This window comes from Simochromis diagramma, unplaced genomic scaffold, assembly GCF_900408965.1.
Source record: "Simochromis diagramma unplaced genomic scaffold, fSimDia1.1 OVJJ01000320.1, whole genome shotgun sequence".
NCBI classification, from domain to species: Eukaryota; Metazoa; Chordata; class Actinopteri; order Cichliformes; family Cichlidae; genus Simochromis; species Simochromis diagramma.
The window spans coordinates 4210540-4224419 of NW_024386773.1; the positions used below are offsets into that span (position 1 = coordinate 4210540).

General features: G+C 38.7%; 2 protein-coding genes across 4 annotated transcripts in view; one reads left to right on the forward strand and one right to left on the reverse strand.

Annotated features, from left to right (window-relative positions):
- Positions 1 to 13880, reverse strand: part of LOC120716527 (glutamate receptor-interacting protein 2-like) — a 259433-nt gene that overhangs the window by 224572 nt on the left and 20981 nt on the right. The window lies entirely within an intron of this gene.
- Positions 164 to 2844, forward strand: LOC120716591. 3 transcript variants are annotated; one of them, XR_005692000.1, is made up of 4 exons: positions 164 to 1398; positions 1736 to 1968; positions 2097 to 2205; positions 2325 to 2844. XR_005692000.1 is itself a non-coding variant. In XM_040004130.1 (4 exons), the coding sequence occupies exons 2-4, from the start codon at positions 1230 to 1232 to the stop codon at positions 2547 to 2549; spliced, it is 864 nt and encodes a 287-aa protein (XP_039860064.1). In that variant the 5' UTR covers positions 164 to 313; the 3' UTR covers positions 2550 to 2844. The 3 variants fall into 3 exon arrangements, 1 of the variants encoding a protein (XP_039860064.1); XR_005691999.1 differs by having other exon boundaries at positions 1736 to 1980; positions 2325 to 2843; XM_040004130.1 differs by having other exon boundaries at positions 164 to 313; positions 1230 to 1398; positions 1736 to 2205.

A 13880-nucleotide genomic window follows, 5' to 3' on the forward strand; every position in this document is an offset into this window, starting at 1 on the left:
GGGTATGGCAGTCCATTCTCCCTGCAGCACGGACTACACTGCCCATGACGCAACATTCTTTAGGGCTATGCCTGTAGCATTCTGCCTATTAGCTTAGCACAACAACAACAACAAAAAGGGAGAAGGGTCTGGCTGCAGCCACTGTGGAGCTCCACACTAACCGGAAACACGTGACCTCCACACTAACCGGAAACACGTGACCTCCACAGTAGCCGGAAGCACGTGACCTCCACAGTAGCCGGAAGCACGTGACCTCCACAGTAGCCGTAAACACGCATGGATACCGTGGAAGTCTTGCAAGTTGATCGCAAAGGTTGGTTAAGTCTTTCTTAAATAAATTTGCCGTTAGTGATTTCATAATTCTAGGAATCGTCTAGTTTTCTTACAATGATCATGTTGCCACTTTTTTTGCGTTACAACAACATTCCTCCTTATTTTAATGTTTTTTCATCGTGCTCCATGGCAGAGAAAACACACAGATATGCTTTTTCCTGGGCCTGGTTTCAGTAAGAGAGCTGGATTAACGGCTTCTGTGGGCGAGAAGAAGCAAAAAACACATTTTGCATTAGAGTATGATTTATTGTTGGCGTCAGAGATGCGAAATAACAAATACTTCAATACTGTACTTAAGTAGAATTTTCTGGTATCTTTACTTTACTGCTGTACTTTTTTGTGCCTACTGTATACTTCTTTATACTTCTACTTCTCACATTTTAGCACGCGTATCTGTACTTTGTAATCCGTACATTTGTAAATCAGCCCCCCGCACGCGTGCTTTGGACGCAAGATTACTTCAATATTTTGTACATAAATTATATTTTAGACCCTGTACTTCTTACTTCCACTTGACTAAAAAGTCGAGTCGGTGCTTTTTAAACAGAGGTATCTAAACTGTAGTAAGGAACGTGTGTACTTGTGACACCTTTGGTTAGCGTCAACACTGTAAATTTCGTCACAAACAGATTTAGATATTTATCAATACTTCTATTCGTCATTCTATTCTGTACAGCTTTTTTTATTGCCCAGATTTTAGTTAGCCCCTGTTCAATTGACTGTTATATGTCAATAGAAACATGTCTCACAAATTAAAGTGTCTTGTAAAATATTTGTGTTTTTTTTCAAGAATTTTCTTCCCAAATCTATTACATGCCAACTGTAAATTGTTATTTCTGCTAAAACCTTAACTTAAATGTGTATATGGTGTTTATCTGTTTCTCTCTCTGTTTTAGATGCACATATCAATCTGGAATTCGGGCTTAAAGCCAGAATTGCAGGAATGCAACACGTGTTGCAGAGGACTCTTTCACTGCCCTCTGTGCCCCACTTTCAGCCCTACTGTCAGGGCAAAGATTGAGGAGCATCTAAGTGTGCATATAAAAAATGCTTTGCCTTTCAAAGGTATGTTTGTATTAAATATACTTTATAGTTATAAATATGCACTTTTTTAAGCACTTCTGCAGTATCTTTGTTGACTTAAAAGTTGCTGTTGATATTGTACAGTTCAGTGCATTCATCTGCAACAAAAATAGTGTTTTTATAAAATATATTTTTATTTACTTTTCACCACTTTCCTAGACATAACTTTTGTGATCCATACCATTTTGCTTTCATTATTGAGGTTGGCTTGGATGTTTTTGTTAACATGTACAATCTGATTGTTAGACAAATTGATTGCATTCTATACAACTACATTTAAATTACATCTGTTTGTTTGTTTGTTTTTTTTCTCTTACAGATAAAATGATATGCCGGTGCAGGCTGCCTTGTAGGACAACAGGACACTTTCACCGCCCTGTCTGTAAGATTACAATCATACGGCGTGGGGATATGGCAAGGCATTTATTGTCTTGTCAGCATTCTTCAATGCCAAGTCAGCCACCATTATCAGGACTGCTCCCCGCTGAACTCTCCGAGGAGACCCGCATTCCTCCGGCAGTACTCTTCGAGGAGCCCCGTCTCCCCCCCAAGGTTTTGTCTTCGGTTTCTGAGTCTTTGTTAGAACATTCATATGCTCTACCCTCTGTGTTCAATAAAACTGCAGCTGATGGAAAGTCCATGAAAATGACATGCTCTCACTGTGGCCTTACTCTTCGTAGCTCTGGCAAGCTATTTGCACACTGGAGAGAGGAAGCCAAAGCTGTGCTTGAAGGACAACACGTGCCCATTTTCAGACTGAAAAAGCACAAGTTCCAGGAAGTCAGTCAGGTCAGTATTCACTTTAAACAGTAGTGTAATTACATGGTTAGTGACATTTGAATAACTGTTAAAAAACTGTTCTGCAACAGAGAAATAACTATGTTTTCATCCCCATTTGCCTGACACAGGAGCCAGCAGTTGTTGAAGATCTGCGTCCTGCTGTGCACTGGGTTGTCCAAAATAAGGCACTTTTCCGTGGACACGTAACAATGCCCAAATATCTGTCCTTAAATCAAGGGGACCAGCAGAGGGTCTTAAGAGACATGTCAGAGGAAGAAGACACTGGAGCAAGGGACTTGTTCCTCTTTGTTTTTCAGTTTGCAGAGGACATGGAGCTGATGAGCAGGGGCTAAGGGTCAGTGCTATGTTTGACATGTAATGGACAAATGAAGGCACTGGCTGTGTTTGTTTGTTTGTTTAATATGTTGTTGTTGTTGTTGTTTTGTTTTGTTTTTGCATAGTACAAAATTCCAATTAAACTTATTTCAAAATGTTGTTCACTTTATTCTGTGTCCATACTTATAATAAAGGATTACAGTGTAACAGCATTAAATGTAAATGTAACAGCATTTTTTTTGAACTTGTAATTTCAAAATAAAAAGCTTATTGTTGATATTAACAGTAAAGAATTGTAATCAATAATATTTTTATACATTTTAAACATTAACACTCTGGGCTCTATCCTGGCCATTTGTGGACACTTCACTTATTCTTTTTTTTTACTACTGCACTGCAGTGGACCAAAACAATGACACGGGTTTGATCTTAAGGATCTAATAGTTGTGTGTGTTGTGCATGACATTGCCACACAAATATGTATTTGCAAGATAGAGTAGAATAAATTATGACGCATGAAATATTACATAGGCTGCAGTGAATTTCTGTTGATACAGACTATTGAGCTTTGAGTTTCCCAGTCAAACTTAGCTTTGAAGCACCTGCTAAAAACACTTTTACTCTTGTACATTTCATAACAAGACACCATAGCCAAAATATTAACAAAATATATATTATTAAAAAATTCAAAGCTGCAGCACATACAGCAACAAACACCGTTAGTAAATGTGTCCTGGAGTTTATGGAGGTGCAGAAAGTGCTGCTGCTGTAAGTCAGCCTAACAGCTTCCAGATCAATTATTTTTCTGGAAAGATGGTAGGAAGGGCATCACTGCTCATTTCTACAGTCTCCCAGATCTTGGAATACAATCCCTTTGTACCATGAAACCACTTCGCAGTACTAGGATTCCACTAAAACCTATAAAGAGAGTGATCCTGGAAGAAATGGGGCACACACTAGTGACCTCAACAATTGCAAGACAGCCTTTTCCCCGATGCTCAGATGGGGAAAAAAAGGAAATTTCATGAAAACATTAGGACTTTATCACCGTTTTATCTGAAAAGTTAATGGTAATATATAACCTAACTGGCTATAAAGAGTAAAAAATTTAGATACAATTTTGATTTTGATGAAAAGGACTGGTGCTATTTTAAAGAGTCACGTCGGTAAAAGTAGAAAAATGTTTTAAGAAATATACATTTTATAGCATTTTGTGAACATACACAAAAAGTGGCCATTTTTGGCAACAAACAAGCTGAGAGAGAGTTTTATATTTTTGGCTCTCCTTGAACAAAAATAATAGTGCATAATAATCAATGTCGATGTTAATCAATTAGATGTCCCAGACTCTACTATTAATAATACAGCAGTCCCTCGTTTATCGCTGGTGTTACGTTCTAAAAATAACCCGCGGTAGGTGAAATCCATGAAGTAGCCAACTTTATTTTTTACAATTATTATAGATGTTAAGACTGTAAAACCCCTCACTACATGCTTTATACACTTTTCTCAGACAGGCATGAACATTTTCACACTTTTCTCTTTTGTTTAAACACTCTTAGAGTTCAAACCTTCTTAGAAACATAAGTCCAGTATTATGGAATGAAACCTAAAGGTGCATTTGAGGGTGCAAAACGTTTCGTCGGCATTGTTGTGTTTGTTTGGGAGAAAACTTACAAACATACAGTACAGCACTTCAGAGTTACACTGCTAGCGATCGAAGATTTATGTAAATTCGACAAGCTAAACGCATTCTGTACTGTACAGCAGGAGTCCCCAACCTTTTTGCGCCACAGACCACTTTAATGTCAGACAATATTTTCAGGGAACGAGCTTTAAGGTGTCGCGGATAAATACAACAAAAGAATAAAAAAAAGAAACTGTGGTATTTTGTAAATATAATAATAAATGTGACTTGAGCTGTGCGCCAACAACAATGACAGTGACATCCTCCTCTCTGCTTTTTAATGCTCTCTGGTCGCTATGGTAACGCGTAAATAGTTCTTTCAAAATAAGACACACAACTACAACCATACATTTCACACTGGAGGATCAACTCTCACGGAACGGTACCAAAAGACTCACGGACCGGGGCCGGTCCGTGGGCCTATTAGGGACCGCTCCTGTACAGGAGACACTGGACTAGATTGATTGACAATGGTCTACAGCAATCAGAACGCACAACGCGATGTACTGTAAAAAAAAAATTAATCAGCGAAACAGCAAGTGTCACTTTTGGCCACGAACAATTTAGGGGATGGTGAATTTTTTTGAACAAACCCAGAGTGTTAAAAACCCCCACTTAAAACCATTTTTTTCTCAGCAGCATCAATAGTAACAAAAACGCAATTTAGTTTTCGCTGTCAAAGTCGATTTAACCAAAGTTACGTGTTTACGGCAAGTGTGGAGGTCACGTGTTTCCGGTTACTGTGGAGGTCACGTGTTTCCGGTTACTGTGGAGGTCACGTGTTTCCGGCCACTGTGGAGCTCCACAGTGGCTGCAGCCAGATGCTCTTGCAAAAAGGCGCTCTCTCAACCAGGAAACACACAGTCGCAGAGAGAGTGCACGTCACCATGTAACCATGGCAACCGTAACGCTGCCGCCTGGAACAACAGAACATAGCTGTCAAACAAAACCCAGAGAGTCCTGACCCGCGACAATATGAAAGAGGAAAATACCGCCGTGTAATCCATTTATTTCAACAAAGTAACTGTATTCTAAATACCACCTTTTTAAACAGTAACTTTAACGGAATACAGTTACTCATATTTTGTATTTTAAATATGTAACGATGGTACAGTGGGGCAAAAAAGTATTTAGTCAGCCACCGATTGTGCAAGTTCCCCCACTTAAAATGATGACAGAGGTCAGTAATTTGCACCAGAGGTACACTTCAACTGTGAGAGACAGAATGTGAAAGAAAAATCCATGAATTCACATGGTAGGATTTGTAAAGAATTTATTCGTAAATCAGGGTGGAAAATAAGTATTTGGTCACCTCAAACAAGGAAAATCTCTGGCTCTCACAGACCTGTAACGTCTTCTGTAAGAAGCTTTTCTGTCCCCCACTCGTTACCTGTATGAATGGCACCTGTTTGAACTCATCATCTGTATAAAAGACACCTGTCCACAGCCTCAAACAGTCAGACTCCAAACTCCGCCATGGCCAAGACCAAAGAGCTTTCGAAGGACACCAGGAAAAGTATTGTAGACCTGCACCAGACTGGGAAGAGTGAATCTACAATAGGCAAGCAGCTTGGTGTGAAAAAATCAACTGTGGGAGCAATCATCAGAAAATGGAAGACATACAAGACCACTGATAATCTCCCTCGATCTGGGGCTCCACGCAAGATCTCATCCCGTGGGGTCAAAATGATCATGAGAACGGTGAGCAAAGATCCCAGAACCACACGGGGGGACCTGGTGAATGACCTGCAGAGAGCTGGGACCAAAGTAACAAAGGTCACCATCAGTAACACACTACAACGGCAGGGAATCAAATCCCGCAGTGCCAGACGTGTTCCGCTGCTGAAGCCAGTGCATGTCCAGGCCCGTCTGAAGTTTGCCAGAGAGCACATGGATGATACAGCAGAGGATTGGGAGAATGTCATGTGGTCAGATGAAACCAAAGTAGAACTTTTTGGTATAAACTCAACTCGTCGTGTTTGGTGGAAGAAGAATACTGAGTTGCATCCCAAGAACACCATACCTACTGTGAAGCATGGGGGTGGAAACATCATGCTATGGGGCTGTTTTTCTGCCAAGGGGACAGGACGACTGATCCGTGTTAAGGACAGAATGAATGGGGCCATGTATCGTGAGATTTTGAGCCAAAACCTCCTTCCATCAGTGAGAACTTTGAAGATGAAACGAGGCTGGGTCTTCCAACATGACAATGATCCAAAACACACCGCCCGGGCAACAAAGGAGTGGCTCCGTAAGAAGCATTTGAAAGTCCTGGAGTGGCCTAGCCAGTCTCCAGACCTCAACCCCATAGAAAATCTGTGGCGGGAGTTGAAAGTCCGTGTTGCTTGGCGACAGCCCCAAAACATCACTGCTCTCGAGAAGGTGGAGGAATGGGCCAAAATACCAGCTACTGTGTGTGCAAACCTGGTAAAGACCTATAGTAAACGTTTGACCTCTGTTATTGCCAACAAAGGTTATGTTACAAAGTATTGAGTTGTATTTTTGTTATTGACCAAATACTTATTTTCCACCCTGATTTACGAATAAATTCTTTACAAATCCTACCATGTGGATTCATGGATTTTTTTTTTTCACATTCTGTCTCTCACAGTTGAAGTGTACCTCTGGTGCAAATTACTGACCTCTGTCATCATTTTAAGTGGGGGAACTTGCACAATCGGTGGCTGACTAAATACTTTTTTGCCCCACTGTACATGCATTCCGTTACTCCCCAACACGGCAAAGAAATAATATTTGTGTATACAGAATGCCTGAAGACACTGAAGGGAAGAACTTAACTTACTTCAGTGTTTTTAGGAACTTTTATTAAATCAGAGTTGTCCCTAAGTGATACTGAGCTGGGAATACAAAGATGTCACAGAGCTTTAGGCCCGAACTCACCGCAGAATGCCAGGGAAAAAAAAGGGAATGAGGTTTTTCTGAATGAAGTGTGAATTGCTTTTTTATAGCTTAAAGGAAAAAAGAAATTTGCTTCCACCAGCGAAACTCTGTCTTCCCCAGAGACGGCACCATAACTTATAACAGTGCAGCGGTGGCTACAGAGGACCTGAAGAAGACGAAGGTCCTGAGCTTCACAGCAGAAGAGACTCGAGCCACAGAATCAACATGGGAAACGCTGAAGAACTTTGCCAGGTAGACCCCGGATACGTGACGCACAACAAGAGAGAGCCCAGATGATGCTTCCGGGATTTCGTCACGAACCTGGAGACACAGCCTGATCTTGTTTTAGATCAAAATCTTCATGTTATCCAGGTAACTTCAGGGTTAACCCTGGGGTTTTCTGTACTATTAAGGTGGTTCACGTCTTACTGGGGTAAATCACCATGTTAACTTGTGCTATGAACCTAACCTGCTCCAGGTTATGTTTCCTCTCTCACACACTCACACTCTGCTAAGTAGCTGTGTTTCTTTCAGTCTGTATTATGTGTTCATATTTTTCTAATATTATAGTTTTACCTTTCTTAGTAAATTCACTTGCTGTTTCCAATATACTTATCCATAACTGGGATTGGGCACATGTTGGCACTGCCACTCCTTTTAACTGAACATGCAGCGGAAATCCTGGATTAACTTGATAACTAGCTTTGTGTGACTCCTTATCCTGATTTCTGATGTTAGGGTAAGTGATTCAGATAACAGTAAGATACCCTGTGTATGTTGAATTCACTTCACAGTACAGGCCTTGGGTTGTTTATTTTATGCCTCTACCCCCAAGACAGCCTTGTAGTAAAAATATTAATATATCCAGTAGTGCACATTAGCATGTTATCATTAGCATTTGGGATAAAGATTTTCATAAGCAAACAAACAAAGATGAAAATACAAAGACACATACAATCAATACAATCACGAAAAGATTCTTAGATGGTGTCAAGCCAGTAAAGCATGCTCACCTTTTCTTGCATTTACAGCTCTACATTTCTCATTGATGAGAAAGGCTCATGATGGCATGTGCTTCAGATGAGGCATCTTGAACAGAGAAATAGAAGCAGAACAGGGAAATCTTCTTGTTGTATGATAAACAGCATCAATGCTAATGTGAAAGCTGGAAAAAGCTTCTGGTTTCAACCCAGCATCATCAGAATGTGAAGCTGAATGTTTAAAGGTTAGAGCTGATCGGAGAACTTAAAAGATGGTGCTTATGATACATAAGCTGCTTGGAGTGGAGTTGTCAATTGCTGATATGATCCTTAATTTAAAATTTAAAACACACTGGTAAGACCAAAATGCATTCATTTTTCAGCTTTCATGGGTTTTTGTTTGTTTGTTTGTTTGCTTCTTTTGCTTTCATTTTTCAGTTTGCAGCTTTAGTTTTTTGTTTTTTTTCATTTGGCTATAATTCCATATGGAAAAGAGCCAGAGAGGAGGAGAAGAACAAGCGAGAAATATGAGCTATGCAGGTATATCAAACACACTCTGGGGGACTTATTAAGCATCGCACTTCAAAAAAACAAAGCATGAAATCAAATGATGAGACTGAGTGACATGCTGTTTAAAACTCCCAGCTCCACAGAACTCACAGGAGAGTTTAACATTGTGTACACTACAAAAGTTGTTTTAATAAAGCAAGAGCAAATTTTTAGCATTACTACTTTTTTTGGCACAGATTTGACATATCAAAGATTAGTATTTAAAAAAAAGAAGCGCAATTACAGACATTTTATCACTTACCAAGTTTGAAAAAGGCTCATAAGGACAACACTGACAAGCAACAACTAAACCCATGTAATTATTTGAGCATACTTCCAATTGTTGCAGCAGAGCAGCTTTGATTTATTTCAAAGGCAGCTGTCCCTTGTGTGGCTAATAGCTGAAGAGGAGACTGGTGGTAAGTCGCTGTGGATAAAAGCTGCAGCTAAAATGACTATAATGCACAAGAGTAGCCTACAGTGGCAGGTTCAGGTGGAGGTGACCATCGCCTTTCAGCTGAAGTCTGATTCCCTGCTGCTCTGGCTCTTTGAAGTCCACATGAAATGGGATTGTATGATGTTTATCTGATGCACAATGGCAATATTCCCACTCTAACAACCTTCCTTTACTCCTCTCAACCTTGTTCTTCCTACTTTTCCTTCCTCTAAAACTGCTCTACTGACTTTTTTTCTTCTGAGATTTTTAATTTAGTCTTGGTTGCTCCTGTATTTTTTTCCCTGATCTGTATTACACCTTAGTGTTTTTTTCTTCGTGGCCATGTTCATGTCCACCATACATTTCATGATAGTAGAAAATATCATTCTAGTTATAGTTAAACATAATTTAAAAAAAAAAAGTTTGAATCAACAACCTCCTTTATCATTTTAAAAAGCAAAATATTGACGCTCTGCCAGGAGTCAGGAAGCCTGTTTCTGCACTTATGTGTGTAATAATAAAAAGAAAGTAAGAAAGAAAACGCTAACAAGAGGAGCCTATAGAGAGTTTATAGAGCTCGTTATTGAGCTTGTCTTGAAAAAGCACAACAGTGAATTAAGATCATGATTCTGATTCTAAAAGTTGTCAGACAAAATGGGCTAAAATAAATAAATTGATTAATTAAAAAAAGGAACATAATCTACAAAATCAGCTACTGCATATATTTTAGACTTCGTGCACTTACACACAGCTAATATTATGGACAAGTGTAGTGCCCAATGAGTATGGACTAGGTAAAGCATTAGTTTTGGTGCACTGTGTGCTAACCTACTGACTTCTTTGCCCACAGAGGTGCACATTAAAAATAAAGGAGTACAGGGTTTGATTTTCAACAATTGCTTGTTCGATAAAGTGCTGCAATGAGTTTCCAGATGACTTACCATTGCAGGTAAGTCTGTCCTTTTTCATTCTCACAGCAGCTACAGCTATTACTTTGGGTGGAGGACTGTTTTTTTTAGCCCTTCTGTAAGTAGTCAATTTTGTCTGTGTAACTTCTGCCATCTCCTATCAGTAATTTACTTTCTCCTCCTCAGTTCATTTCTCTTGTACGTGTATATATAATGATCTGTAAATACACAGATTTCCTGATTTCTGTCAAAAAGCTATAGTAAAACCAGATAGAGAGCTGAACTGGCACAAAGGCACTGCATACACACACACACATGCACACACATTAAAGGAGGGTGGCTATTAGCTAAGACAATGCAGTCCAGCAGAAATTCAGTAACTATTAATTATTAGGATAAATGGTGAGTTATTATATTCAAGTCATTTATGATTCAAAATGCTATTGTTGACATTCTCACAGCTCCACAGTGCTAAGTTGCACTATTTCTGCAACAGCATGTGTTATCAACAAATTACTGTTTTGGTAAATCAGATCTTTGTGATTAAGATATAAAAGTCCATCATGAAATGCCTGGCCAGTAGCTAAGTACCCATAAAAATAGTAAGCACTACTGTAGCATATAGCACTACACAGCATGATAGCAAAGGGACAATAAAATGAATCAATTCATTACAATGATGTAATAATGGTATCAAATTATTATTATATTGCCCATTTTGAGTCCTTCCCATGGCCTTTGCTGTGTGTCTTCCCCAACTTTCTTTCCAGCCTGCTCTACACACCTGAACTCTCAAATCTTTAAACAGTGTAAAGGTAATTAATATAGTAAAGAAGCATTTTAAAATGATGACGTGCAATCAAAACTATTGCTCTCGTGATCTTATGAAGGCAGTGACAAATAATAGCGCTATGGATCAAATGGGAAATGATGAAGCAAATGGGCTATCAAAAAGGCCAAGCAACAGCCCAGTTGGTCACTGGTGGTCTTACTAGAGCCTTTATTTTCCTTTTATTTAAACTGCTTCCCTTAGTGCAGGTAGCCTGAATATGTTTTAAAACCTTCTCTGTATCTTCCTATAAGGGATTCGGACACCAATACAGTGCTTGCCAAACTCAACCAAAAGTCCAGACTCATAAAATTACAAAAAAATATGGAAGAAATGAAAAAGCAGCAAACTTATTTTTATTTTTGTGTGTAATGAAGTATTACAACACTTTTATTTTTGACTGGAATGATTTAAACATGTCAGTGTTATCTCAGTGAGAATTTGAGCATTTCAACATATCAACTTTTCTGTGTATAAATTGTGTTTTTAAAGGGGAAGGTCATGATGTAAGTTTCTTTCTTTTATAAGACTTGCTTTTGGCCCTTTTGGCTAGGCTGCCTCCGTCAAGCTAGAAAGCAGGTGATAGGTTAGTCACATACACTGAACAACATTAGAGAGGCCCCGATAAAAACCTTTTCAGGAACCTTTATCCTGTGTCACGTGTAATGTTGACACGTCAATGCTATCAGTCAGTGTCCTCGACTAACATAACGTATAACTACTACAAAAATGGTGACTGAAAAATCAAAGTTTTAAGGTTTACGACTTATAGCTAATGTTTTGGATATTCTGTCCTTTGTGTCCTGAAGCTGGAGGATATGACAGGGAAGTGATCTATCTGACAAAGATGTGAGGTGCAAAGAGATAAAGCTGACAGTGTGACAACAGGGTAGACCTTGCAGCTGCATAAATAGCAATACCCACACACACAAACTTTCAAAGACAAAATAGTATAACCCACCAGCTTGAAAAGGTGTGAACATCTGTCACCCTGTTGCTTTTTCTGTAGTGGTTCAGTACTACACAGACTAGTACCTTCAGCAAGGATGACGACAAGTGTCTTGCTTACTTCCTCACACTCACACATCACATCATAGAACAGCTGATCATATCAGGAAAAAGTATTCCAAGTTCACATGAAAAGACAGACTAGAAAGCAAAGAACCCAATGTCTGTGAGGGAAAAATATCAAAGCTTTTAGAAGCTACACACAAACCAACTGTTTGTTGAATTTGTCATTAAACAAAAATGTTTTCAGGAAATTGCTAATGTCTGATTTGCAATATAGTGGGGGGAGTTCTGTGGGTGACTTATAGCCTGATCAGTTTCTTGTTTTACTATCTTAGCATATTACATTTCTATTTCTCAGACATTCATGGAGACAGTGGTAACACATAATGCTCAAGTTCAGGAAGAGAGCACCTGAACAATTCAGTATTTCCTAAACTTTGTCAGACACTCAAGGCCAAACCAGTAGCATATTAGCTAGTCTGTTAACTTAGCATATCTAGTTAATTGTCAATTTTTTTCTGGGATTCTGGTGCAGCCAGTGAATACGCCACCCAGTACTTTCAGCTTTAAGTGCCAGTTATTGTTAAAAAATATATAATTAGAAGCTAAATTGCTGTGTGGCAATAGCCAGTGGTTATGACACAGCATTCAGGCAGTTGGTATCCTTCTTGCTAAATATCTAAAGCCTCAGACATGATCAACATAACCGGAGCAACAAGCAGAAACCAGTTCCCAAAATATTAGCCCACGCCTACGGATTCTGAATTGGCCAGATATCTATATATGAAAATTAAAACAAGGGAGATCAGAAAACTTTTTTAATATTCTTTGAATATAAATGAAAAATGAAGTTAGTAATAATAAACACAATGACATCATCAGTTGTGTCGATATACTGCAGTAGTTAAATTTTAGAGCTTAAAGTTACAAAAAAAATTCAGTCAAGAATTCAACATTAACAGTCAAACAAACTTCATAGAGATTAACTTTTTGCATACCAGACTTATCCAGATGCATCAGACTATCCCTTTGTCTGTCCTCTCATCTTAAGTAATTAGCCCAGCCATGTCTGCTGCCTGGAAAATAATACACTAATCTGTGAATTTTAATTTAATGTTTTTTTTAGCTTCCACTGTAGATTAAAATCTAGACAAACAGACATGAAATCTGCCTGTAGGAGGGCGAATAAAAACACCCCCTTCTTGTCTGTTTTATTATCCTTGTAAAATCATAGACCAAGCCCTGGAGAACGACGTGAACTACAGATAATATCTAGCCTAAAGCAGATAAAACACTTGCACATAATAATGAATGTGCTAAAAACTATATACACAGTTGCATGCATTATGATAGGATAAAGGAATCAGGAGGTCATGTGGAGTTCAGAGCAGAGTCACCTAAGGTTCATGTGAGGATACCAAGAAAAATGACACACTTGGTCAAATTGTAATCCTTTTAAATCAAAGTGAAAGTGTTTCCCTGTAAAGATGCCAACTATCTGACTCTAATAGCTTTTTTTCTTTAATCTAATCTCACGTATCTTGACAAACCTCTCTCAGTAACTATTTCTTTAGCAAAAATCTGCTATCCATCCAAGAAAGACACAATTTTACTTCAGATCCTCCCACTGAAAATATATTTATATGTCAATAAACATTTGGGAGATTGATTTTTCATCGCTCACATATACCTTTACATCTGTAGAAAGATAGGGGAAAGAGAGTTTATAAACAAACAACAAACTACAGCTGTCTGATAAAGGCAATGAGGTGTTCCAAAGTTCCAACAAACAACAATGATGAGAGCAACCAGATGAGCGATTTGCAGTCTTTTGTTCATATGATTAATATTTGATGAGTATCAGAAATGAAAACTACTTGAGTAAGATTGGAGGGAAGCTGTGTACCAACAATGATTGTTGGAAGAAGACTGTGTATAAGCCACAGCTGACATAGTCAAACTCAAGCTATTTTTGACCACCTTGTCCACCCTGCTCCCCTCAAAAATAAATATAAAAATCAATAACATTGTTACAACAGTGCTGTAA

Excerpts from the sequence above, each read along its gene's own strand:
- LOC120716591 (XM_040004130.1), top strand. The coding sequence starts at position 1,230 with ATGCACATATCAATCTGGAATTCGGGCTTAAAGCCAGAATTGCAGGAA. Across the intron at positions 1,399-1,735 it reads AAATGCTTTGCCTTTCAAAG|ATAAAATGATATGCCGGTGC; the intron begins GTATGTTTGTAT and ends TTTCTCTTACAG. Across the intron at positions 2,206-2,324 it reads AGTTCCAGGAAGTCAGTCAG|GAGCCAGCAGTTGTTGAAGA; the intron begins GTCAGTATTCAC and ends TGCCTGACACAG.